Here is a 24,967-nt window from a genome sequence, read left to right on the forward strand (position 1 = left end):
CCTGGCCTCTTAGTATCCTGGACCCTTTGAGCATCCCTGCCTCTGAGCATCCCTGCCCCTGAGCATCCTGATCCCCGAACATCCTGGCCTCTGAGCATCCCTGCCTCCAAGCATCCTGACCCCAGAGCATCCCTGCCCTGTGCTTTTCGCGAGGGCAGCTGCCTCCCAGCATCTTAAAATCTAGTGCTTTAATAAAGGAGCACTCGGGCTGTAAAGGGACCGTGGAGAGACGGGGAAATAATTGTGCGACGGGGGGTTGTTGGTTCGCAGAGTGTTCCCTGCCCTGGCTTTGGCCATTCCCAGCCTAAAACTGAGCAATGAGGGCAGGGCTGCCCTCATGAAAAATGTGTCCCTGGGGACCACACACCCGTGGGCTGTGACTGTCCCAGCCCCGCTGCGGCCAGGAGTCTCTGAACCCCCTTTTCCACTCAGCAGCAACGTGGCCTTGGTTTTGCATCGAGCCTCGTGCTGCTGCGCGGAGTTTTCACCTCAGTCCCGGGCCGTTGGAAAGACCCAACATGTTGCTTTTATTTATTTTAAGGGGTTTGCGTTTGAACGCGGGGCTTTAGGAAATCCCACTTGGCTAGTGGCATCCCTGGGGCCGCTCCTGCCGCCTTGGCACAGGCAGCCACAACTCCCGGCTCTGCCCCGGGACGGCAAATTTGGGCTCAGATTCCAGCTTTTTTTTCCCCTACGAGGAAAAAAACCCAAACCTCAGGTTGTGAATGCCAAACCTGCCCTCCCAGGGGACCGTCGCCCAGGGTGGGGGGTGATGGCGATGGGTCTGGGGGGGTTGTTTGTCTGGGAAATAGCGTTAAAAATAAGTTGTGAAGCGCTCGCCCGGCCGCTGAGCGGGGCAGCAAAGGGCTGGGCCAGCGCCTGCTTTTTAATTTCAGAAATGTCACTGAGTCACGAATGACTCATAATTATAATGGGAGACATTTCCAACCCGGTGCATGACTCGGAGACGTCTTCCAGGGATATTAGAGCTGTTTGTAAAAGCCAGGCCTTGCCCTGGCGCTCTCCCCCGCTCCCCGCCTGGTTTATGCGTGTGTGTCCCCCCCTCTCCTCTTTGCCGAGGTGACAGCCCAGCGCGCGACGGTGGCAGGGATGCGGTTCGCCCCGCCGGGCTGGGGATGCTCGTCGGTGTCCCACGGGAGCAGGGGGACGCATTAAGGCTCCCCATCAGGTGGCAGGTGTCTATTAAAGTGACGCCCATCACCGCTGCGTCTGGCCTGCCCTTGGCTGGGGGCTGCCCCGGCGGACGGCTCGGTGGCGGCGGTGTCACCTCAGCGCCGGGGGCGGCCACGGCTCCCGGGAGGGGGGTCAGCAGGCAGAGTGGGGGGGCAGCTGCTGACGCTCTGCCCCTTGGCGACAGGCGTTTCGTCCCCTTTCCCACCGTTTTGGGTGCAAAGGTGGCGTTTGGGACGTTTCGCCGCAGATTTGTGCCGCGCAGGGCGCATCGCCGCCTGCGACATGGGGCAGCACGGCGGGGGGGCGGGATCTGTATCTGAGCATGGTGTGGGTTATCCCTCCCTCTGCCACCTTTTCCTCCTCTTCCCAAGTGGATAAATGGTTTTTCCCGGTCCTGGTGTACTGGGAAGGGGGTCGCTCTGCGGTCGGGTCAAGGGGGTGGGCACCCAGGGGTGCCGCTCCCCCCTCTGGGTGACACTTCAAGCACCCGTCTCTTCCCACAGCTCACCTTAGCAGACAGCCCAGCGCCGCGCCTCCAGCCCCAATTAATTAAGCCGGATTGGTACAGACTAGATTAGGGAGGCGTTTGATCCAGTCGGACCAGTTCCCAGCTCCCAGGGCGACTGGTGTGGGCGCGTGCCAGCATCGTCCCCGCTGCGATGCCCGGGAGCCGTGCGCGCTTCCCTCCTTGCTGGAAATACTTTCTCACCAAATAGCATTAAATATTCCTGAGCTGTGAACGTCTTGGACTGATTTTATTTTCCATAAATAAACTTGTTGGGAGATATTTGGAGATGGGCCTAAGCTGCAGAGCTTGGACCGGGTCCCAAATCTCGCTGCTGTTTGGGCTCGAGGGGGGTTGGTTCAGGATCGTTTCGAGCTTTATTTCGGGTTTTGAGGGTTGGGGATTAAAAAGCTGCCCTCGACAGGACTCTCTCAGCGCTTCCCCGAGCTCCCCGCTCCCCCCCGGGGCTGCTGATGGGGGGAGAAGGGGTAAAACACCCCCCCCCCTTAATGCTGGCGATAGGGTTGTATCTACAGGGGCTGCTGTAGGGGATGGGGGGTTCCAAAGCGGCCACTGGGGGTTTCCAGTGTGACCAACTGGGTGCTGTACGTGTCTTTGGGAGGTACGAAACCCCCGATGCTTGGGTTGGGACCGCGGATGCTCGAGGTTTTAGGCAGCATCGGTGCCCGTGTGGCTTTTTTGGGGGTGCAAACCCTTCCTCCTGCCACCTGCGGGGTCCCCAACCCGCTCCCGGCTGCTGACAGCCACGCTCCGTCCCAGCTTCTGGCTGGAATTGGGTCGTTTTCCCAGATTGAGCAAAGGAAGAAGGAAGGAAAAAAAAAAAAAAAACCCACAAAAACCCAAAAAAAGAAAAAATCAATTCTGTTTATTTATTTTTAAATGGGGAAATTAAGTAGGAGAGCTGTAAGGATGTGTTTGCAAACCCACTCCCCGCGCGGCGCATCCCGGGGAGGCGGGATCCGGGGGGCGAGGGGGTGCGGGTTTCATTCCTTTCCCATACCGGAGGGGCCGAGCGCTTTCTGCTTGTCCGCCATGCGCCTGATTAATTATGACAAGTACAGGATTGCTCTTTTGGTGCGCGCACATGCTCCCCGAACCCCTCGCGGTCCCTCACCCTCCGCTTCCCTTCTTTTCACTCAATTTTCAGGTTTCTGCCGAGCGCGGCCAGGGGAAGAGGAGTCTAATCTGACCCGTAAACTCTGTCACATCCTCATTAATTTGGCCATGTCTCCCTCAGTAGCCTAAGGGAACCGTCACATTTTTAACGAGGCTCCGAGGAAGCCGTCACGGCGACAGCTTCATTTTGACAGCTGCGATGGGAAAGGTGCAGCGTCAGGTTTTCTGCGGCTCCCGGGGCTCCCGCGGCCGTTTTCGGCTGGTCCGTGTCAGGGATTTGGCCCTCGCCGTGAAAGCTTTTGCAGCTCCGGGTCTCGTTTCGGCTGCGTTTCACCCGGCATGCGGCCGCCGCTCCCCAATTTGATGGTGGTTTAAAGCTGAGCCGGGCACGGAGCCGGAGAGAGGGGATCCTGCTGGTCTTCCATCCATGGGCGTTGCTGCTGGGATGGCGCCGGCATCGCGGTGTGGGGCATGGCCGAGCCCTTGGGAGAGCTCCAGGGCTTGGTACTGTGGCTCAAGATGAGCTGTCCTGGCCAATTCTAGGCAATTCCGCTGTTTCCCCCCATTATTAGAATCATAGAATAGAATCATGGAATGGTTTGGGTTGGAAGGGACCTTAAAGAACATCTCGTCCAACCCCCTGCCCTGGGCAGGGACACCTCCCACCAGCCCAGGTTGCTCCAAGCCCTGGCCAACCTGGCCTTGAACCCCTCCAGGGATGGGGCAGCCACAGCTTCTCTGGGCAACCTGGGCCAGGGGCTCACCCCCCTCACAGCAAACAATTCCTTCCCCAGATCTCATCTCAATCTCCCCTCTGTCAGTGTAAAACCCTTCCCCCTCGTCCCGTGGCTCCCCTCCCTGCTCCAGAGTCCCTCCCCAGCTTTCCTGGAGCCCCTTTAGGGGCTGGAAGGGGCTCCAAGGTCTCCCTGGAGCCTTCTCTTCTCCAGGCTGAACCCCCCCAGCTCTCTCAGCCTGTCCCCACAGCAGAGGGGCTCCAGCCCTCCCAGCATCTCCGGGGCCTCCTCTGGCCCCGCTCCAACAGCTCCGTGTCCTCCCGATGTCCCCAGCGCTGGAGGCAGCACTGCAGGGGGGTCTCCCCGAGCGGAGCAGAGGGGCAGAATCCCCCCCTCGCCCCCCTGCCCACGCTGCTGGGGACGCAGCCCAGGCTGCGGGGGGTTTCTGGGCTGCCAGCGCACGTTGATGGCTCGTGTTGAGCTTCTCCTCCACCAACACCCCCAAGTCCTTCTCCTCGGGGCTGCTCTCCAGCCATTCTCCACCCAGGCTGTTTATCCGTAAATCTAAATATTTGGTAATGAAATCTCATGGCAGGGTCCCTTTCCCAAGGAATATTCCCCGCCAGGGAGGTCAGAGCCCGCGTCCGTGAGCGGTTTTGTGCTCAGGGCGAGGATCTGTTGCTGTTTTGTGCAAGGGCAGCATCTGATTCGGAGGGATCGTGCTCCATCCTGGGAGCTCTTAAAGCCTATTCTAATGCAAATGCGCATTAGCTGATAATCTGAATGTTGAGTGGATTATTTCACCCCCAGATGAGCTGCTGTAAGGCAAATTTTTTTTGCTTTTATTCAACCGAAAAAAAAAACCCCCACCACGCCACAAAGAAACCCACCTTGGAATTATGTTTTATCGCCAGAAATCGGCGCAGGAAGCACGCTTCTCTCTTTCCCTCGCCCACCCTAAAAGAAATGAAGAAATACGACGTAATGACACCCTCTAACAGCTTTATCACATATGCAGGATAATTGTATCAGCAAACATTTGTATTGCAATTAAAGCAAGGAGGCAATAAACCATGAGAAATCAATTAGAGGAGGATCCCGGCTGCGGGAGCAGCATCCCATCCTCCCGCTTGTCCTGCTAAGGTGCGCTAAGACCCAACCATCCTGTTTCAACCAATTCCGCCCCCCCAGAAAAAAAACACAGTGGGGCTCGACACCCTAAAAGTGGGGCTGAGCAGGGTGTCGCGTTTTCTCTCTCCAAGTTTCCCGAGTGCTGGAGCATCGCTGCCAGCTTTGCAACCATCATCATCATCATCGTGATGCTGGAGCGTCGCTGCCCGGTGGGGTCGTGGCGTCGTTGCCTGGTGTTGGAGACGGTAGTTTTTGGTAGTTGATGGTTTTCCAGGACAGGGAGCAGGGGCAGCATCCCTGCGCCCACATGGTGGTGGGATTTGGGTTTGTTTTCGGGGCTGGGACCAGCAGCAGGTTGGGTGTGTTGTTTGAAGCCACCGGGCTCAGCTCCTGCCACGGTGTGAGTGGAAACGTGCAGGAAATGTGCATTACAGAATCACAGAATTACGGAATGGCCGGGGTGGGAAGGGACCTCTGGAGATCCCCTCGTCCCACCCCTGGCCAGAGCAGGGTCACCCAGAGCAGGTGGCACAGGGACGCCTCCAGGCGGGTTTGGGATGTCTCCAGAGACGGAGACTCCCCCACCTCTCTGGGCAGCCTGTGCCAGGGCTCTGCCACCCTCACAGCACAGAAGTTCCTCCTCGTCTTGAGATGGAACTTCCCACGGTCAAGTTTGTGCCCGTTACCCCTTGTCCTGTCCCCGGGCACCACTGAGAAGAGCCTGGCCCCGTCCTCCTGACACCCCCCTTGAAGTGTTTATCAGCGTTGATAAGATCCCCCCTCAGTCGGCTTTTTTCCAGACTGAAGAGCCCCAAATCCCTCAGCCTTTCCCCATCAGAGAGATGTTCCAGTCCCCTCGTCCTCTTGGTGGCCCTTTGCTGTCCCCTCTCCAGCCGTTCCCTGTCCTTCTGGAACTGGGGAGCCCAGAACTGGACCCAGGGCTCCAGATGGGGCCTCCTTGGGGCAGAGCCGAGGGGGGGGATGACCTCCCTCCACCTGCTGGCCACGCTCTTCTTGATGCCCCCCAGGATGCCCCTGGCCTTCTTGGCCACCAGGGCCCATTGCTGGCGCACGGGCAACTTCTTGTCCACCAGGACTCTGCAGAGCTGCTCTCCAGCAGGTCACCCCCAACCTGTCCTGGTGCAGGGGGTTATTCCTCCTGAGGTGCAGCACCCTACGCTCGCCCTTGTTGAACTTCATGAGGTTCCTCTCCACCCAGCTCTCCAGCTTGTCCAGATCTTGCTGAAAGGTGAATTATTTAAAGCAGGATTTGGCCTTTTTTTGGTATAAGTGGGCAAAGGAGCTCCTGCTGTGGGAATCCATCCCCGTGCGAACGCTGCTGAGGCTTTTTAGTGCTGCTGACACCACTGGGAGCTCCTCCAGCCCCTCGGCATCTGCTCTCTCCACCTTCTCACCCCAGGACCGGCTTTTTTCTCGCTCCATCACCCCAAATAACAAGATGCCAGCCCCCCCTTGAGCCCAGCTCCAGCCAGCGCTTTGCCCAGGGAGACGCGTTCCCTCCCGCGCGCGCTTGATAAGAAAGAAGAGGAGAAACCCACCAAAACAAACCCTTCCCCTGCACGTGCGGCTCCTTCCCCGGGGAGCGACTGAAAGAGAGACGGAACCGCACGTGACAGATGTTAATCGCATCATTTAATGCGCTCCTGGAAGGCACTTGGATACAAGGGCTGGGTAGGAACCCGTACGGAGGAGAATAGACTATTGTCTCTCATTTATTTCTGCCAGCACCCACGGAGGAATAGATAACCCCACGATACGCAAGGCACCCCCGGGGTTTTATACAAAGGTGCAAATCGCAGCTCTTAAATCAGGGAGTTTTCTGATAATGCGCAGTGGACACGCCCATTTCAATACAAATAAATGATAAAAAACCCCATAAAGCCCATTTTTGTCTCGTCCACAGCTCCCCAAAGGGCTGTTTAGTCTCGGGAGGGGGATACAGAAGAGGGGAAAATAGCGACGATTGGCACCCCAGCATCCCCGCACCAAACGCCTCTCGGGCGGCCTGGGAAGTGATGAAAACCCGTCAAATATTCGGGGTAGGTTGGAGAAGGGCTATTTGCCGCGCGGGGCTGTCGGCGGCGGCAGTAGGGAATTGCATCTGGGAAGCAGGAACAGCATCCCCCAGGCCGGTTCCCTGATTGAATTCCCCCTCGGTGACCCGGGGCCGTAATTGCAGCCAAGGGGAGCCGGGGCAGATCGCGCCCGCCGTGGAAATCAGCATCTCCATCCATCACCCGACCCGGGGAAGAAATTGAGGCAAGATGACTAAAGGTCCATAAAAGTAGCAAACTTATTGACTAATAGATTTCTTAGTCATGAAGTCCCCGTGCTCCGTATGTACCGAAATCAAAGCAATTACGGATTTAAATGAAGCTGGAATCCGCGGCGCAGAAAATGCTTGTTTTAGCGTAAGATTGGCCAGAGGTGAACGACCTGTAAAACCCCTGGTAATGAAAGCTCTTCACAGCTTGCCGTGTTTCACTGGAGGGTAATTGCTGCAGTCTGTGATACGGATCTGGCTGTGTTAATGATGCACTGTTCCTTTTCATAGGACTCATTTAAGCTTCCCATTTTTCAGGGATTTCAAAGCAACAAGGCAGCGTGGAAATTAACACATTACCGTGGACGTTTTCGCACTCTGGAGCATTTAAAATATTATTTAAAGCTTTCGGCCGGTATCGATTAACAAAGTGATGGGGGCCGGGCGGCTTGGGAGAGGGTGGCTGCTGGGGAGAAAGGGAGCGCGACACGGGCGTTCCCCGCTCCCGCGTGGCCTGCGTCGCTACGATTTGTATTTTATTTCGCATGACAAGATGGATATATTAGAACAAAACATACAGTAGACAAAAAAAAAAAAAAGAGATATTTTGGATGGGAATAAAAACCCTATTGACTTCCAACTGAAAACCACATCCAAGGGAGACAGTTGGCTTCTCTTCTTAGTTTATTATTAAATATTTGACTAGGGAGGGAAGTTCTCAGCTGAGCATCTTCTCCCTCCTGTTCCTGGCAAGAGCGGTTTGCGTAGCGGGGAGGGCGATTTCTTGGCCGTTGCGCCAAGGCGGTTTCTGGGTTTCGATCAACAGGTGGGGATGGTGCATCAGGGCTGGGGAAAGGCCCCCGGCTGCACTTTTGCATCCTTCAAAATTCATAATACTGGGGGTGAACGGCTGCGGGATGCGGCGGGTGGGCTGGCGTTTCATCCTCCCCAGGGGATGGAGGCAAGCAGAGCAGCTCCCCGCCGCTCCTGAAATGCTTTTATTTTCCCCCAAATGGGGAGGAGAGCTCGTTTTCCCTCCCAGCCCTCGCAATCTCGGTGGCTGATGCTCCAGCCCGGCTCCCGAGGGGCTCGGGGATTAATTTCCCTGCGTGACCCTGGGGGCCGCCGCAGCCTGACCCCGATGCCGGAGGGGAGGCGAGGTCGGAGCGAAGGAGCAGAGGGGACCGGCAGCAAATGATAAGGAGCTCGGGGCACTTAAGAGTTTGAACAATACGGAAATGGCATTTCCAGTTAACTTAATCGCCGCGCCGGCTCCGGCTGAATATAAGCGCCGAGATTCAATTACCCTCCCCGCCAGCGCGGTCCCTGGGGAGCAGCGTGTCACCGTCCCCCTCGCAGCCGCCGGCTGCCAGCGCCACCGTCCCACGCTGTCACCCTGCTCCGGGACCCCCCCGTCCTCCCGCCCGGCCTCGGGGGCGGCCGTGGGTCCCCGAGGACATGCCTGCGGCCACGAGCGGGGCCGGGGCTGGCAGCGAGGGTTCGAGGCGTATTCGGGAATGATAAATACGGAGGCTGCAGAGCGCTTGTAGGAATATGAACTTATTCTGCCGTTACTCCTATACGGTTTCGGGATGGCGATCGGGGGAGACGGGGAAATGGAGGTAGCGGTGGGATTTGGGTGACCGTGGAGGGGGTGTTGTACCCGCTCAGCATCATCCTCCCTCTCCCCCTCTGTGTAGAGGTGAGCATTGTCCCAAAAGAGGGCGCGGGGCACAGTGGGGCAGATCAGCTCCCCCCGTTTTATCGGGTACCAACGCCGTGCACAGCCCCATCCATTTCCCAGAGGATTTTAAGGCTGGTCCCGGCAGAGGAGGGGATGGGAGAGGGGATGGCGAGGAGCCGGGGAGGCACCACTCATCCCCATGTCCCACAGGGCGCGATGAGCCCCAAAGCATCCTTGCAAAGACCGTGGGGACATCTGCTGTGACGAAAGCCACCTTGATAAAGGCTTTCCTACAGCCAGGGTCTGTGCTTGGCCCCACATCCCCCTGCCTCTTACCCCTTGCTCCATGTCCAGTTTGGTTGTGGGATGCATGTGCCGGGTGCTTGGCATCACCCCCAGCCCTGAGCCCCGGCAGGGAGGCGAGACTGTAACCGAGAAATAATCCACTTGTGCCGGAGCTGCCCGTGAAACTGTTCTGTATTTTTATAGAGAAAAATCTCATCCAGAAAATAAGAAAACACTCATTATTTAATTTTCCCCAGTATTTTTGTGTGCTCGTGGGATTTTAATAATATTAATTATTTAATTTGCGCTTTGGCAATTCATTTGTGCTGAGCTATTATTTTATCAGAAAGACAGTAATGCTCGGTCTGCTTTTGCATCACCGTCCCTCCTGCCGGCCCCCAGCCCTTCCTCCCGAGTACCCATCCATCTCCCCACCCCGTCCCACCCAGAGCAGTCTGACATCTCCTCGTTGTCCTCCTCCTCCTCCTTTATTTTATTTTATTTTTGATCTCTGGCTACTAGACCCAGAAGATCAATCTGTTGCGTGTGTCGCCGGGTGTTATTTGCTTGTATGGGTGGGAACAGCCGAGCAAAGGGCTGCCAGGCTTCTCAGTTCGGAGTCACAAAGTGGAGGAGATCGTCCCTCCTGAGTGTCCCTGGTGCAGGAGCATCCCTGCGCCCTGTCCCCATCTGAACATTCCTCCATCCCCATCTGAGCATCCCTTCATCCCGAGCATCCCTCCACCCTGAGCATTCCTCCACCCTGAGCATCCCTCCATCCAAGCATCCCTCCATCCTGAGCATCCCTAACCTGAGCATCCCTCCATCCCTAACCTGAGCATCCCTCCATCCCCATCTGAGCATCCCTCCACTCAAAGCATCCCTCCATTCCAAGCATCCCTCCGCCCCGAGCACCCCTCCACCCCAAGCATCCCTCCATCCCCATCCGAGCATCCCTCTGCCCCGAGCATCCCTCCGCCCCGAGCATCCCTCCATTCCGAGCATCCCTCCATCCCCATCCGAGCATCCCTCCGCCCCGAGCATCCCTCCGCCCCAAGCATCCCTCCATTCCGAGCATCCCTCCATCCCCATCCGAGCATCCCTCCACTCTGAGCATCCCTCCGCCCTGAGCATCCTTCCATCCCCATCCGAGTATCCCTCCACTCTGAGCATCCCTCCGCCCTGAGCATCCTTCCATCCCCATCCGAGCATCCCTCCGCCCCGAGCATCCCTCCATTCTGAGCATCCCTCCATCCCCATCCGAGCATCCCTCCACCCCAAGCATCCCTCCATTCTGAGCATCCCTCCATCCCCATCCGAGCATCCCTCTGCCCCGAGCATCCCTCCATTCTGAGCATCCCTCCATCCCCATCCGAGCATCCCTCCGCCCCGAGCATCCCTCCATTCTGAGCATCCCTCCATCCCCATCCGAGCATCCCTCCGCCCCAAGCATCCCTCCATTCTGAGCATCCCTCCATCCCCATCTGAGCATCCCTCCACCCCAAGCATCCCTCCACCCCCCTCCATCCCCGCCAGCTGCAGCCCCACTTCCCCAGATAATGAGAGTGAGTTTAAAAAACTTAAAGCCTCTTCCTGCACGCTGGTGACTGACACAAATGGAGTTCATATTTAATCATCTGTTAACTCGTTGTCTATTATAGCTCTTTAATAGCACCATAGATATTCTTAATGAAGCATGATTTAAGGTATTTACAGCTCTAGGACCGACAGACATCACTCACAGTGTGCAGGTAATGAGGCGTAAAACAGCTCTGGAAACCGTAAAAATGGGAGAGAGAGAGCGAGGAGGGAGAGAAAGCAGGCGAGGAGTTAGGAGCTGAATTGTTCCAGGGTTTGTTTTAAAATGTTTAGGCATTTAAAGTCATTTCAGCTTTCCCGAGGTGTCTGGTAGCACAGAGTTCAGCAATTCCCAGCGCCGGTAACCCCTGCCTTGCCAAGGAGGGGTCCGGCCCCCCGATGCTCCGGGGCCGAGGGAGCTGCTGAAGCGGCTCTTTCCCTTCCCTGCGTTGGGGAAAAGGGGGAAAAAGCCCTTTGAGGGTGCCCAAAGGCCGCGCGAGTACATCAGTGGGGTCACGGCGGTGTGCTAGAGCAAAACCTGGATTTTTTTTGGTGCTTTTGCCCCCGCCAGGGCTGTTTGCTTTGCCCACCCAGTGTCACAACCACCACGACCCTTTTGCTTACGGTGGGGCAATGCTGGCCCTTCCCTTGGCTCGTTTGCAAATGTCACCCTGTGCAATCCTTTCTTTTTTTCCTCCCCCACCCCCCGCCCTTAGAAAAAAAAAAAAAAAAAAGACCACAAAAAACCTGAAAAAAACCCACCCAAACCCAAGCCAAGATTCGGAAAATAATTTGTGACGGAGGTGCCATTTTGCATCAAAATATTTTGTAGGAAATGTCAAATGTCACCAATCCATGTGTCCCCCCGCGTGATAGTAATTGGGCTGGAAGGCTGCGCTCTGCCACCGCGGCCGCTCGCCTCCTCCTCCTCCTCCTCCTCCTCCTCGCAGACCCGCTTGGGAAATGTGTCGTTCCCCCCCCCCCGGCCCCCAGTTCATCCCAGTTTCCCTGCCTGCGGAGTGGGCGGCGCTGTCGGCCTCGGCGTCCCCAGCCCGGGGACAAGCGCAGGGTGCTCGTTAGCACCGTGTCGCCCAAATGACAATAAATAGCCAGCGGGAAAGGAAGGGATGGAGCAACAGCTCGGCAGATGGGCTGGGGGGTTATTGGGGTGTTAATTCCCTTTTTTTTCTGGTGTTTTGGGGTTTTTCTTCTGGCTGGAAGGTGGGCGGCGGTGGGGATGGAACGTGTCCCCCCCCGCCGTTCCCCTGGTGTTTGGTGTCTGGCTTGAAGGTGATGAGGATGATGATTTAGATGGGCCTTAATTTTGAGGGGGGTCCAGAGCGTCATCTGTGAGGGGGTTTCTGAGCAAGGAAGCGTGACCCATCGCTCCCCAAAAAGTGATCCGGAGGCACAGCCTCCTCTTGCAAACCCGTATTTACAGCGTCGGGGACCCCTTGGAGGATTTATCCCGCTTTTCTTCTCGGTTCCGTTAGGTGTGTAACACACCCAGAGCAGTTTTCTTGCGAGGAGCCGGTTTATTCTGCTCCGGGGGAAAAACCAAACCGTTCTCCTTTCGTACCAAATAAATCGTTCCTCAAAGCATCCCAAGACCTGAATCCGGGAAGGGACCTTTAAGGCGCTCGCTTTAACGATGTCGGATTAATCAATTCTTATTAGAACATCAGGCTGCATGAATATGTGGCCGGCTGGGCCGCGGTGAGCCCCGGGGGAGAGCGGGAGGGATGGGGAGAGCTGCGAGGTGTTGGGAAGTCAATGAAATTCCCTCGGGAAGCGCGGGGCCGGGGGTTGGGGATGGGCACAGACCCCCGTGGCTGGGGGGGGGAGCTGGGACGAGCCTTCAGCCTGTCCCCTGGGGCGAGTTGCCCCGGAGCGGGGTGAATATCGCTGACCTGGATTTCGCCGGGGGAGAAGAGCGAGGGAAGCCAGGAGAACGGACGGACGCGGTGGCAAACAAATGTTTTGCCTGCCTCACCCCTCCTTACCCCCCACCCCGGTGCTGTTGGAGGAAGGAGCTAGAATTTCTCTTTGGCGAAGCATCAGCAGCAGAATTGCTAACTATGTGCCCGTTATAGAAACTTTTTTAGTACTGGGGCTGAGCCAAGGAAAAAGCCCAGATTGACTCTGAGCGCTCAGCTGGTGCGCGGCAGCGCTTCCACCTCCCGGCACCGGTGGGACGCGGGCTGGAGCCCTCCGGCCACCACCCGGAGAGACCATCACCACCCGGGGTGATGTTTCCCAGGACGCCGGCCGCCCTGCCCACCTCCCCGCCCATCCAACTGCCCCCGGCTTTGCGTTTATTTCCGTTTTTCTGCTTTGCGGTTGCATAAACCGAGCTCTCCCCATGGCCGTGGCGCCGGGGGGCTGGGGATGCATCGCCGCATCCCAGCTCGGCACCGGAGGGACCGGCCAGCATCGTCCCGTGCTATCGCTCCCCCTGAAATCCTTTGCAGGGAGATAATTCGGGTTATTGCAATGCCGAGCTTTAGCTCTCGGGGAGGCCTTTTGGCTCGGATACCGTCTTAGTCCGTCGGCGCCGTGGTTTGCTTGCGCAGCGGCTCCCTACCTAAATTCTTTAGGACCTGTGAAGGGACACGGGTGGCAATAGGTCAGCTGGAAATGTCACGTATTTCCGCGTGCGGTGAGGGGTCGGATGGTACCGGCAGGTTTTGCTGTGAGCAGCGTAACAGCCCTCGGTGCGGCCAGGAGCGAGCGAGGAGCAGCTCCGAGGGGCGGATCCGCTGGGGAGGATCCAGGTGGACTTTTTAAAATCACCCAAAACCCTCTCGCACTCTGTGCCGGGAGGTGGGCGCCGGGCTGGGGCTTTGCCCATCACTCTTCCTTGATTTTGGGATCGAATTTTTGAGATGAGCGGGGCCAGCGGAGCTGGGTGCCTTCTGGCTTGGCTTCGCAGTCGGGAGAAAGCGATTTTGTGGGGTTTTCCTCCGTGTCCCGCAGCAGGAATGCCGGCGGGACGGGGTTTTGCTCCAGCTCCATCCCCTGCAAGGCAGAGCCCCACGGCACTGCCGAAAATGCCGGGATGCTGCATGTGTGCCGCTTCCATGTGCGCTGGTTTCCAAGGAAACCGCTCGCTCTACATGTGTGTCGCTTAACACCCTATTTGCTTTCATTTGGATAAGTCTTTAATTCCTGTGCAGCCCCGGCTCGGCGGGATCTATTGAGCTGTGTGTGTATCCGCAGCTCACAAATCCCTCTCCTGCCTCCTGAAAAGTCCCTGCCTGCTCGGAGCAAGTTTCCTAAACCTGTGGCTAATCGGAGGAGCTGGTGCTTTCTGCTGTGAGAACTGGATGTATCGCTGCTGCTCGCGCCTCTAGGAACAATTAGCAGGGAAAACGTGCCACGCGGCGCTGCCGGCATCTGCCACCCGCTCTGCTGCCGTGGCTTCCTTTCGGGTGTCGAGGCAGGGCAGGACACCCGCGCACGGGGACACGGGGTGCAAAACCCGGGGGCAAAGCTTCCACCGAGCCCTGGGGGAAGGCAGCATCACAGAATGAGAGAATAATTTGGGTTGGAAGAGACCTTAAAAGTCTTAAAGGCCATGAGCAGGGACACCTCCCACCGGCCCAGGTTGCTCCAAGCCCCGGCCAACCTGCCCTTGAACCCCTCCAGGGATGGGGCAGCCACAGCTTCTCGGGGCAACCTGGGCCAGGGGCTCACCAGCAAAGAATTTCTTCTTAATATCATAGAATCATGGAATGGTTTGGGTTGGAAGGGACTTTAAAGCCCATCTCGACCCACCCCCCTGCCCTGGGCAGGGACACCTCCCACCAGCCCAAGCTGCTCCAAGCCCCGGCCAACCCAGCCTTGGAGGAGCTCATTAAATGCTAATTGCAAAGCGCCCCAGCGAGGGGAATGGCTGGGGACCGGGGAAGGGTGACCCTCAGAAGGGTGATCCTGGGAAGGGTGACCCTTGCATGATCGCGGTGGCGTCCCCATTGGCGTGACACTGGTGGGACACCCCGTGACCCCAACACCAGCAGCTCCTCCGTGCCCTGGGCTGAGCAGAAAAGGGTGACAAGGTGTAGGGGGGGAGTTGTTCCCCCAAATGTTCAGCCTCGGTGACCCAAAATGGCTCTTTCTTCCTTTCCTTCCTCTCTTCCCTCTGCAAAGGAAGGTGCTGCCCGTTCTGCACTGGAGGGCTGAGGAATTTTCTGCTCTAAACTCACTTTCCTCCTCTCCAAAAAATCCCCGGGGCTGGTTCATGCCTGTAAAGCTCCCGTTGTCACGCCGGGCTGGCTCCTGTGGGAGCCCTGACAGCAGCTAATGCTGTTAGCCTGTGTCGGGGAGGGATTTCAGCATTAAAAAGGGAAAAAAAAAAAAACAAAAAAACCCCAAACCAACAAAAAAAAAACCCAACCCTAAAATCACCAGCACTCGGGCTGCTCTGTTGCTCGCGAGCAGAGCCAGCCAAAAAAAACATGCCTCATGGAAACCGCTTGGGGACACTGCCTGGGGACACAGCTTGGGGACACGGCCCGGGGACACAGCCTGGGGATGCCAGACGGAGGGTTTTCACGGCTTTTGGGGTGATTTTGGGGGGGCTGGTGCCTCCCCTAGGAGCAGCGCCCGGCCGCTGGCAAGGGATGCGCCGGCACCTAAAGCGGTGCAGAGATTAACTGCGGGTCACAGAGGGCTTTGCTATCTTTAGGCGGAAGGTGAGGGATTGTCCCTCTTAGGGTGGCCCGCAGGTATTGAGCCAGAGAAATCCCTGGGTGCCCGCCCGGCGCGGGGCCGCTGACCCCGGCTCCCATCCCCGCGGGGGACTGGCCTCGCCGGCCCCCGGCCGCCTGCGCCGCCACCTTTCTAGGCCACAATCTGTCCCCAATTGCGAGCCTGCTGTTAACTTCGCTTGCACTCTATTCTCGTGTTTGCTGTTATTTTTTAACACTTCCCCCCCCGCCCCCCCGATTTTTTTTTTTAATTTCTTTTTTTTTTTTTTTTTTGCATAAAAGCACTATCCTCTCCCCAGAGCCTGCCTGTAGCGAAGGCATGGTCTGTACAACTGCAATTATTTCGAAGAACAGATGGAGTGAGGAGCAGAAAGTCTGTTAATAGTAATAGAAATGCTACATGTTAACCTGGACAGCACACGATGACAGTCCCATGACTACACGTTCTGTTCCCACCAGCTGGGCTCCCGCGTGGAGCCGAGAGCTTCAGCAACGCCGCGCTCGGCTCCGCACCCTCCCCAAAGTTACAGCTCAAATTCCTTCACACTTGGAAGGCAAGGAATAGTGCTGATTTTTTCTTTTTTTAATTAATTAATTAATTTATTTTTTTGGGTGGGGGGGACGGGATGCTCTCAGGGATGCGGCCGGCTGCAGCTGCGAGTGGAGCTCGGAAGGCTGTGCTGGTGCCGCCGTCCAGAGAGACCTGGGCAGGCTGGAGAGTTGGGTGGAGAGAAACCTTATGGAATTCAATAAGGGCGAGTGTGGGGCGCTGCACCTGGGGAGGAATAACCCCCCGCACCAGGACAGGTTGGGGGTGACCTGCTGGAGAGCAGCTCTGTGGAGAGAGACCTGGGATGCCCAGAGAGGTGGGGGAGTCTCCGTCTCTGGAGACATCCCAAACCCGCCTGGAGGCGTCCCTGTGCCACCTGCTCTGGGTGACCCTGCTCTGGCCGGGGGTGGGACGAGGGGATCTCCAGAGGTCCCTTCCCACCCCGGCCAGTCTGGGTTTCTGTGAGTCCTGGTGGCCAACAAGATGACCATGAGCCAGCAATGGGCCCTGGTGGCCAAGAAGGCCAGTGGCATCCTGGGGGGCATCAAGAAGAGTGTGGCCAGCAGGTGGAGGGAGGTCATCCTCCCCCTCTGCTCTGCCCCAGGGAGGCCCCATCTGGAGCCCTGGGTCCAGTTCTGGGCTCCCCGGTTCCAGAAGGACAGGGAACGGCTGGAGAGGGGACAGCAAAGGGCCACCAAGAGGATGAGGGGACGGGAACATCTCTCTGATGGGGAAAGGCTGAGGGATTTGGGGCTCTTCAGCCTGGAAAAAAGCCGACTGAGGGGGGATCTTATCAACGCTGATCAATACTTCAAGGGGGGGTGTCAGGAGGACGGGGCCAGGCTCTTCTCAGTGGTGCCCGGGGACAGGACAAGGGGTAACGGGCACAAACGTGACCGTGGGAAGTTCCATCTCAAGACGAGGAGGAACTTCTGTGCCGTGAGGGTGGCAGAGCCCTGGCACAGGCTGCCCAGAGAGGTGGGGGAGTCTCCGTCTCTGGAGACATCCCAACCCCGCCTGGAGGCGTCCCTGTGCCACCTGCTCTGGGTGACCCTGCTCTGGCCGGGGGTGGGACGAGGGGATCTCCAGAGGTCCCTTCCCACCCCGGCCACTCTGGGAGTCTCTGATGCAGGGAGGGAGGTGGCAGCTCTGCTGTGAGGTCCTGAGCTTCGGCCTCGCCAGGTGTCATCCTCACAGCCCCTTTTCCATGCACACGTGTAGCATAAATCCCTCGGGATGCAGATGGATTGAGCCGGGCTGGGATTACCGCAGCGGGCCAGCAGCACCTCCAGCGAGGAGGTTGCATGACTTGGAGATTATTTTTTTTTTTTTCGCAACTGTTGCAAGCTGGTTGCTAAATGGGTTGAAATCCCTGTTTTCTGGTTAAACTGGTGGTGTTTCAGAGGGCAGGGGCTGAGCCATGCAGGGCTGCAAAGGGGCTACGGGGGAAAACTCTGGGGATGGCAACGCCGCGGGGGTTGTTTTGCCCAGTTTGCCGCAACCAAGGGTTGGGAAATAAAGCGAAATGTTGTCTCTTTGGGTGGGAATCATCTGGCTAAATCCCATTCCCGCTCCCGGCGTTGACGAAACCTCGTCCCGCGGGCGGGCTGGAGCGGAGCCGGGCACCGCTGGCGAGCTGACAGATGCACCTGGAGGTTTTATTAGGCTATAGATCCCTTAATCTGGGTGCTTGCAGGATAAACTGGCGCCTGAGGTCCTGCCAAATCCCCGGAGATCCGCGGGTTTTCTATCCGCAGCCTCCAGAGGTCACTTCAAACCCAGCTCCATCCTCAGGGGGACCAAAATAATCCGCCTTGTCTCCTAGCGCCGGGGGCACCCATGGGTGCTGGACCCCCTCGGTGTGGGCTGTGGGGGATGCTGGGGGGCTGAGCCAGCGTCGTCCATGACTCCTTCTCTCTTTGCCCGGTTGCCATCACTCAGCAGAGGTTGCCCAAACCCCCGGCTGCGCGGTGAAGCAGCGGCTTTGCCTTCTTGCACCATCCCCGGCCCATTTTTGGGTTAATCTGGGGTTTGTTCGGGAAAACTTCACCCTGGCGGAGGCTGGGGCATTCGGCCCGTCCTCGGCCACCACCCTGGGGACGGAGCTGGATTTAAATCCCGAAAATATCCCGTCTGTCCCCCCGCTTCCTTCTCCCAGGGATCGCAACCCTCTGCAGAAAGTGCCCCGCGCTGCGGTGGGTCGTGGTTAGCGGATGGCTGGCAGAGCCGGGGGGAATCCTCTTTGGTGCCTTTTATTTGGCGGTGGCAGAAAAACCCTCTTCTTCCTCTATTCGAAGAGATTTCGACGGCCGGGAGGAAATGGTCCTGAGTGGGTTTTTGCCCCCCGCCTCCCCGCCGCCGCCTGTCCGTCACTCGCTTCTCCATGCGTTTTGCGATGCAACCGTCGAAGCGCGCGCGCGTGGGGAAACGTGAAAAAAAAATATAAATTTGGGGGGGGGGGGGGGGGCCGCTTGAACTTTCTCCTGGCTCGCACGCCCCTGGTCCCCCCACACCGTGCCCATGGCCACCTCCTCTCCTCTCTTGCAGAGCAAGAAGTACGTGCTGGTGCTGGTGGACCCCGACGCTCCCAGCAGAGCCAACCCCCGGAGCCGTTTCTGGAGGCACTGGCTGGTCACCGACATCCCAGTGAGTCCCCCACTTTATCTGTCTCGGGGTCGCCGGCAGCTCGGGGCTGCCCCCGAACACCGGGAGGCGTCGGGTCTTCCCACCCCGGGGGTGGGTGAGTGGGTTTGGATTCCCACGGGATGCGCATCTCGCCGGGTACGGCGGCGTCTCGGCGAAATCCCGAAGGATGAGCGTTTTGCGAGAGAAATGGCAACGGTGCTGGGCGTGTAGGTAGGGGAGCGTTTCCTGGGGCTATATAGAGCCCAGCTGGTCCAAAAATATTGCTGGGTTGGGGTTTTTTTTGGTTGTGGGTTTTTTTTTTTTTTTTTGCTTCGTCTTTTTTTTTTTTTTCCCCCTAAGGAAATGCTGAAAAAAAACAACAACCCACTTTGAAAACTCCCTACCACCAGTTTTCTCTGCTTAGACAACCCGTCGTTTCAAACATTCCCTTGCTGCCCTTTATTTTTATTTTCTCTAATTTTTTTTTTCAGTTAAAAAAACAGTTTTGGTGAAAATCTCACCAAATTTTTCTTCTTCTTTTTTTTTTTTTTTTTTTTTTTTTGGGGGGGGGGTGAAAAAAGCGTTTCCAGCAAACGGAGAAAGGGGGGAAATGGGTTTGGGCTGAATTCCTGGTGCTTCCCGTGGCCAAGGGACAGACGGACAAGCCCGTACCCTGCCATGGGGCATCGCTCCCGACCTCTCCCAGTACATCACTGGTTTGCTTCCAAAACGATTTTGGGAAATCAATTTGTTCCGCTCCCGCTCGCTTTTATCTTTTAAAAAGATAGGTGTTTCAGCCCTGAATCAATCTAACTAATAATCTTAGTACTAAAGTCTAATTAAGATATCAATTAATTTGCAGCATGCATTTAACAAGAAATATCTCGTCATTCTCCTCTATTATTCTCGGAAATTACTGCTAAGGGCTTTTTTGTACAGATACCTTAATTAGACTTTTTATTGTTAATGGGAATATTGAGCAAATTAAAATTGGATATTAATACTTCCCATGAATTTCATAATTGCCTGAAAAATATAAAGCGTTCAGAATAATTGCGGAGATTTGTGTACAGGGCTTGGGTTTTGGGTTTTTTTTATTTTTTTTTAAATCCTTCGCAGAAACCCTTCTGCATTTCTAACAACAGGGTCCTGAAAGTCTCTCATTAATTTTAATATTTACTAAACGCAAAGAAGCCCAAGCTCTTGTTTTCCCTTCTGTACACAGATCCTTCTGAGGTGTTCGGTACTGCTAATTATTGTGGTTTTCTTTTCTTTTCTTTTTTTTTTTTCTTTGAGTATAAGATCATTTAAGCAAAGAAGGGAAACGCGGGATTAAACCCAGTTCTCCAGCGCAAATGGAAGGTGGTTTTCCCCTGGTGTCTGGGCAGCTCAATTTGCGGTATAAAAGGTCAGGAATCTCCTTGCCAGGCCACCCAGGAGGGGGAAAAAGGAGATTTTTGGGAAGGCGAAGGCCTTTCCCATCTCTGCCAGGGACGGGGCTGACCCCAACCCCAACCATTCCTTGAGCATTCTTATCACGAGATAAATATATTTATATACATAGATGAGCAGGGCGTCGGGCTTGATGATCCTTATGGGTCCCTTCCAACTTGAGATATTAGATGATTCCATGATATATTATATATAAAATACATACATTGGCATGATAGATACATTCTAGAAATAGATCTAATGATGTGATCTAGGTATTATATATAAAATACATATAGTGGCATGATATATATGAATATATCTAATGATGTGATCTAGATATTATATATAAAATACATATATTGGCATGATATACGTATGTTATATGAAGATATCTAATGATGTGATCTATATCTCTCATTTAGCTGTCTAATGTGTGCGTATATATACCCAAATCTCACGTATACACACATGTACATACGTATAAATCTCCGCGGCACTATGCGACACCACCAAACCCATCGTCATCCTCGCCGGGCACCGGGACAAACTCATCTTGCCCCAGCCCTGAGTTCGGTCCCCGTTGCCAGGGAGGTGGTCCCAACATCCCAGAGCTTTCCCAAAAGCCGGAGTTTTCCCAAGGCCCCAGCCCCAAAATCGCTTCTGCGAAGCCGGCGGCTCCCCGGGCTGAGCCACATGGTGTCTCGTTGAAATGCAGATCGTTTGGGGGGTACATGGAAGTCTTGGCTGCGAGGAGCTTCAGCTGACAGGCTTATTTGCACACTGGCTCTAAAATAACCGTGTAGGCTTTACATGACACCTTCTGTTGCTTTGGTGCAGAGAGGGGCTTTCGTGTGCCTTCCTCCGGCAGGGACGGGGTGGCCGGTGCCATGGGTGGGGGCTGCATCATGCTGGCACCGCCCCAGCATCGCCCCAGCATCTCCCCCGCATTACCCCAGCGTCACCCCGGCATCTCCCCGGCATTGCCCCAGCGTCACCCTGGCATCACCGCAGCATCTCCCCACCATCATCCTGGCATCGTCCTGTTATCAGCCCAGCGTCGCCCCAGCGTTGCCCCAGCATCACCCCACCGTTGCCCAGCATCACCCCAGCATCATCCCGGCATCATCCCAGCTTCTTCCCAGCATCTTCCCAGCATTGCCCCAGCATCTTCCTAGCATCTTCCCAGCATCCCCCCAGCATCATCCCAGCACCTTCCCAGCATTGTTCCAGCATCATCCCAGCATCCCCCTAGCATTGCCCCAGCATCTTCCCAGCGTCTTCCCAGCATCACGCCAGCATCTTCCCACCGTTTCCCCAGCATCTTCCCAGCATCACGCCAGCATCTTCCCACCATTTCCCCAGCATCACCCCACCATTACCCAGCATCACCCAGCATCATCCCGACATCATGCCAGCATCTTCACAGCATTTCCCCAGCATCTTCCCAGCATCATGCCAGCATCTTCCCAGCATTTCCCCAGCATCTTCCTAGCATCTTCCCAGCATCGCCCCAGCACCTTCCCACCGTTGTTCCAGCATCATCCCGGCATCCCCCTAGCATTGCCCCAGCATCTTCCCAGCGTCTTCCCAGCATCACGCCAGCATCTTCCCACCATTTCCCCGGCATCATCCCAGCATCACCCCACCATTACCCAGCATCGCCCAGCATCATCCCAGCATCATCCCGACATCATCCCAGCATCTTCACAGCATTTCCCCAGCATCTTCCCAGCATCATGCCAGCATCTTCCCAGCATTTCCCCAGCATCTTCCCAGCATTTCCCCAGCATCTTCCCAGCATCACGCCAGCATCTTCCCAGCATTTCCCCAGCATCTTCCCAGCATCGCCCAGCATCATCCCAGCACCTTCCCAGCATTGTTCCAGCATCATCCCAGCATCAACCCACAATTGCCCAGCATCGCCCAGCATCATCCCGGCATCATCACGGCATCATCCCCAGCATCTTCCCAGCATTTCCCCAGCATCTTCCCAGCATCTTCCCAGCATTTCCCCAGCATCTTCCTAGCATCTTCCCAGCATCGCCCAGCATCATCCCAGCATCTTCCCAGCATTGTTCCAGCATCATCCCAGCATCACCCCACCATTGCCCAGCATCGCCCAGCATCATCCCGGCATCATCACGGCATCATCCCCAGCATCTTCCCAGCATCTTCCCAGCATTTCCCCAGCATCTTCCCAGCATCTTCCCAGCATTTCCCCAGCATCTTCCTAGCATCTTCCCAGCATCGCCCCAGCACCTTCCCAGCATCTTCCCAGCATTGTTCCAGCATCATCCCAGCATCACCCCACCATTGCCCAGCATCGCCCAGCATCATCCCAGCATCATCCCGGCATCATCCCCAGCATCTTCCCAGCATCTTCCCAGCATTTCCCCAGCATCTTCCCAGCATCACCCAGCATCGCCCCAGCACCTTCCCAGCATCTTCCCAGCATCATCCCAGCATTGCCCCAGCATCACCCTGGCATCACTGCAGCATCTTCCCAGCATCGCCCTGGCATCTTCCCAGTATCACCCCAACATCACCCCGGCATCACCCTGGCATCACCCCAGCCTCATCCCAGCATTGCCCCAGCATCTCCCCAGCACCTCTTTGCCGTGCCCGAGGTTTGGAGGGCAGCGGCTCTGGCAGCTCTAAGTGCCACCGTGGGTGCTGCAGTACCTTGGCACGCCACCAAGTTTGGGATTCGGCTCGGAATTTGCTTTCCCGGGTGGGGTTTGGGGATGGAGCATCCCAGCCCCGGCCGTGCGGCTCGTGGTTCCTTATCAGCCGCTGCTCCGCTGCTCTGCCGATTGTCAAACACGAGAGATGCTTTCACTCCCATTCAAAATAATTTAAATAAAAATGTTGCTACAAAGTGGAATAATATCTTTTGATGAATGTTTTTAAAGCCCTTTAGGTTTTCATGGTAATTTGCAGTGTAAAATTATTTAGAGATAAGAGCCAAATTAGCTCTTATAGGCGGAGGTCGATATGTCCCGTTATCCATGCAAGCAGTGTTTAAATATAATCAGCCTTTACTCTAATGCAGCATAATTGTTCATTTGAAATAGCTTTTTTTTTTTTTTGCCTTTTTTTTTTTTTTTTGCTCCATTCAATGAGTCATTAAAATATTCAAAGGATAATGCAGTGAATTGGAAATGAATTTATCACATTATCCTGTATATACTGTAGAGCATCAGGTAACTAGGCAGAGTCGGAACCAGTTTACAGAGAAATCCAGTAAACAAGGCTTTTTCCATTTTGCATTCAGCGGGGGAAAGAAAAAGAAGGGAGAAAATACTGCCCTTCAAATGGAAAGCTTTCCGTCTTTATTCCCCCTCCTTGGGGAGGAGGAAGGGGGAGGGAGAGAGCAGCAAATTTGTACTCCACTAAAGCCTCGCCTGCTTTAACTTTATTTTTATCAAAATATGTTTGTAACAGAAAGTCGTTATGGAAACCAGTTCTGCCAGCCGGGAGAAATCCTGCGCCAGGCTGGAAGGGAGCGGAACCCACCGGGTGCTGCTGCCCTCCCCCGGCGCGGCCGGGCTCCCTCCGCCGACCCATTCCATGGGCAGAGGGTTGGGGAAACTGAGGCAAGGAGCTGGTGGGAGCCCGGTGCGGGGTCAGAGAGGGGAAATCCATCGAGACGGAGTTATCGGGAGCGCCGTTCCCCATCACCCATCCCGTTAAACGCCTTTTCTCCCCACGATGGGTGCGTTGGGCTCCAGCTCCCCCCGGCCCCAGCGCTGCGGTCGCTCCCGGGGTTTTTGCGGAGCGGGATGGGGTGTTTGCAGGATGGGCGGGTTTGGGCACCGAGGGACCCCAGCATCCCTGCCCGATCCCAGCTGTCCCAGGGCCACCAGTGGTCCTCACCCGCCGCTCCGTCTCCCGCCGTTCCATTTGTGGGAGCGTTTCTCCTTCCCGGCTGATAAACAGGCTCCGGGTTGCAAGTGTCACCATAGAAACAGGTGCTATCTTAAGCAAACAAGGGCTTTATTAACCTTAAAATTTACGGGATTTTTGCATGCTTAGAGGCTGGGAAGGGTGCTGAGGGGTGCCGGCCGCTCGCCCCCCACCCTGCCCCAGCCAGCATCCCCGTCCCCATCCCAAAGGGACACGGGTGTGATGCACTCTGCAGGAAACTTTTCCCCTCCGGCGTGTTGATACAGTCAAGCTCTTCCAAAATGCTCGGATTTATTAAAAATAACAGAGAGGAGCTCTTCACGGCCGGTTGGTTCCGCTCCTCGGCTGCTGGGGGAAGCACCGTACGGACACGTTGGGGATGCTTTTGGAGAACTCGTGCGATCTGGGTGCGTTCGGCTCCACCCAGCCGGGAGAAAAATCTTGTAGGGGCAGGGAATGTTTTCTCCTGGGTTTATTGATGCTAGTGGGGATGAAAAAAATCAGGTTTTGGGTATCCTTCAGGCAGGAGGGATTCCCGTTTTGGGAGATGCCGGAGTGCCCCAACGTCCATCGCCATCCAGCATCCACGGTTCCCGTGTCCCCAAGCCGTGACACCGTGGGATGGCCGTTCCCCACGGCATCGGTGGGATCCGCCGCCTGGCAAGGGAGGAGACGGGGCAGATGTAATAATTCGGTGCGGCTGTATCGTTCCTCCTCGTGGAGCCCTTTCTACTCCGCTTTTTTGGCGATCAAACCGAGGGCTTGAAAGGGAAAGAACAGGGAGAAACGTTGTTCTAATTGATGACTTGGCGCCTTGGAATAGTCAGTTCCCCGGTGTGAGTTTCTGTCGCTGCTTGTTAATGAAGCCTTTATTAATAAAAGGGAAAAAAGAAAAACCTAAGGAAAAACAAAATAAGCATAAGGGGTTGCTGCTCGGGTGTAGTTTTCCTCGCACTTTGAGCTTCTTTGGTTCTCCGTAGGCACGTGGGAAGGTCGAGTCCTCCTGAAACACCAGTGGGAACGCTTTTTTGCCGGGATCTGGTGCCGGCCCGTGGGACACGTGTGTCCCCGACGAGGTTTGTGTCGAACAGGTTTCCCGGGAGCGATACCCCAAGTTGAGTCTCAACCCCTATTATTCACGCTCGGCAAACAGATGGGGTTTAATTGCCGTCGCTGTCAGGCTCTCCACAAATACTGTAGGAAAAGGGCTT

The 24,967-nt window shown here is 56.0% G+C and overlaps 1 protein-coding gene across 3 annotated transcripts in view; it reads left to right on the forward strand.

The window, feature by feature from the left end:
* The window catches only part of PEBP4 (phosphatidylethanolamine binding protein 4), a 95,369-nt gene that overhangs the window by 28,419 nt on the left and 41,983 nt on the right, over nt 1-24,967 (forward strand). For 2 of the 3 annotated variants that reach the window (XM_063358595.1, XM_063358594.1), the window contains exon 4: nt 18,339-18,437. The exons of the other annotated variant lie outside the window; for it this stretch is intronic. In XM_063358595.1, coding sequence (XP_063214665.1) covers nt 18,339-18,437 — 99 coding nt within the window. The remainder of the gene's footprint in view (nt 1-18,338; nt 18,438-24,967) is intronic. 3 annotated transcript variants of the gene reach the window in all.

The sequence above is a fragment of the Chroicocephalus ridibundus genome, chromosome 23 (assembly GCF_963924245.1).
Source record: "Chroicocephalus ridibundus chromosome 23, bChrRid1.1, whole genome shotgun sequence".
NCBI lineage: Eukaryota > Metazoa > Chordata > Aves > Charadriiformes > Laridae > Chroicocephalus > Chroicocephalus ridibundus.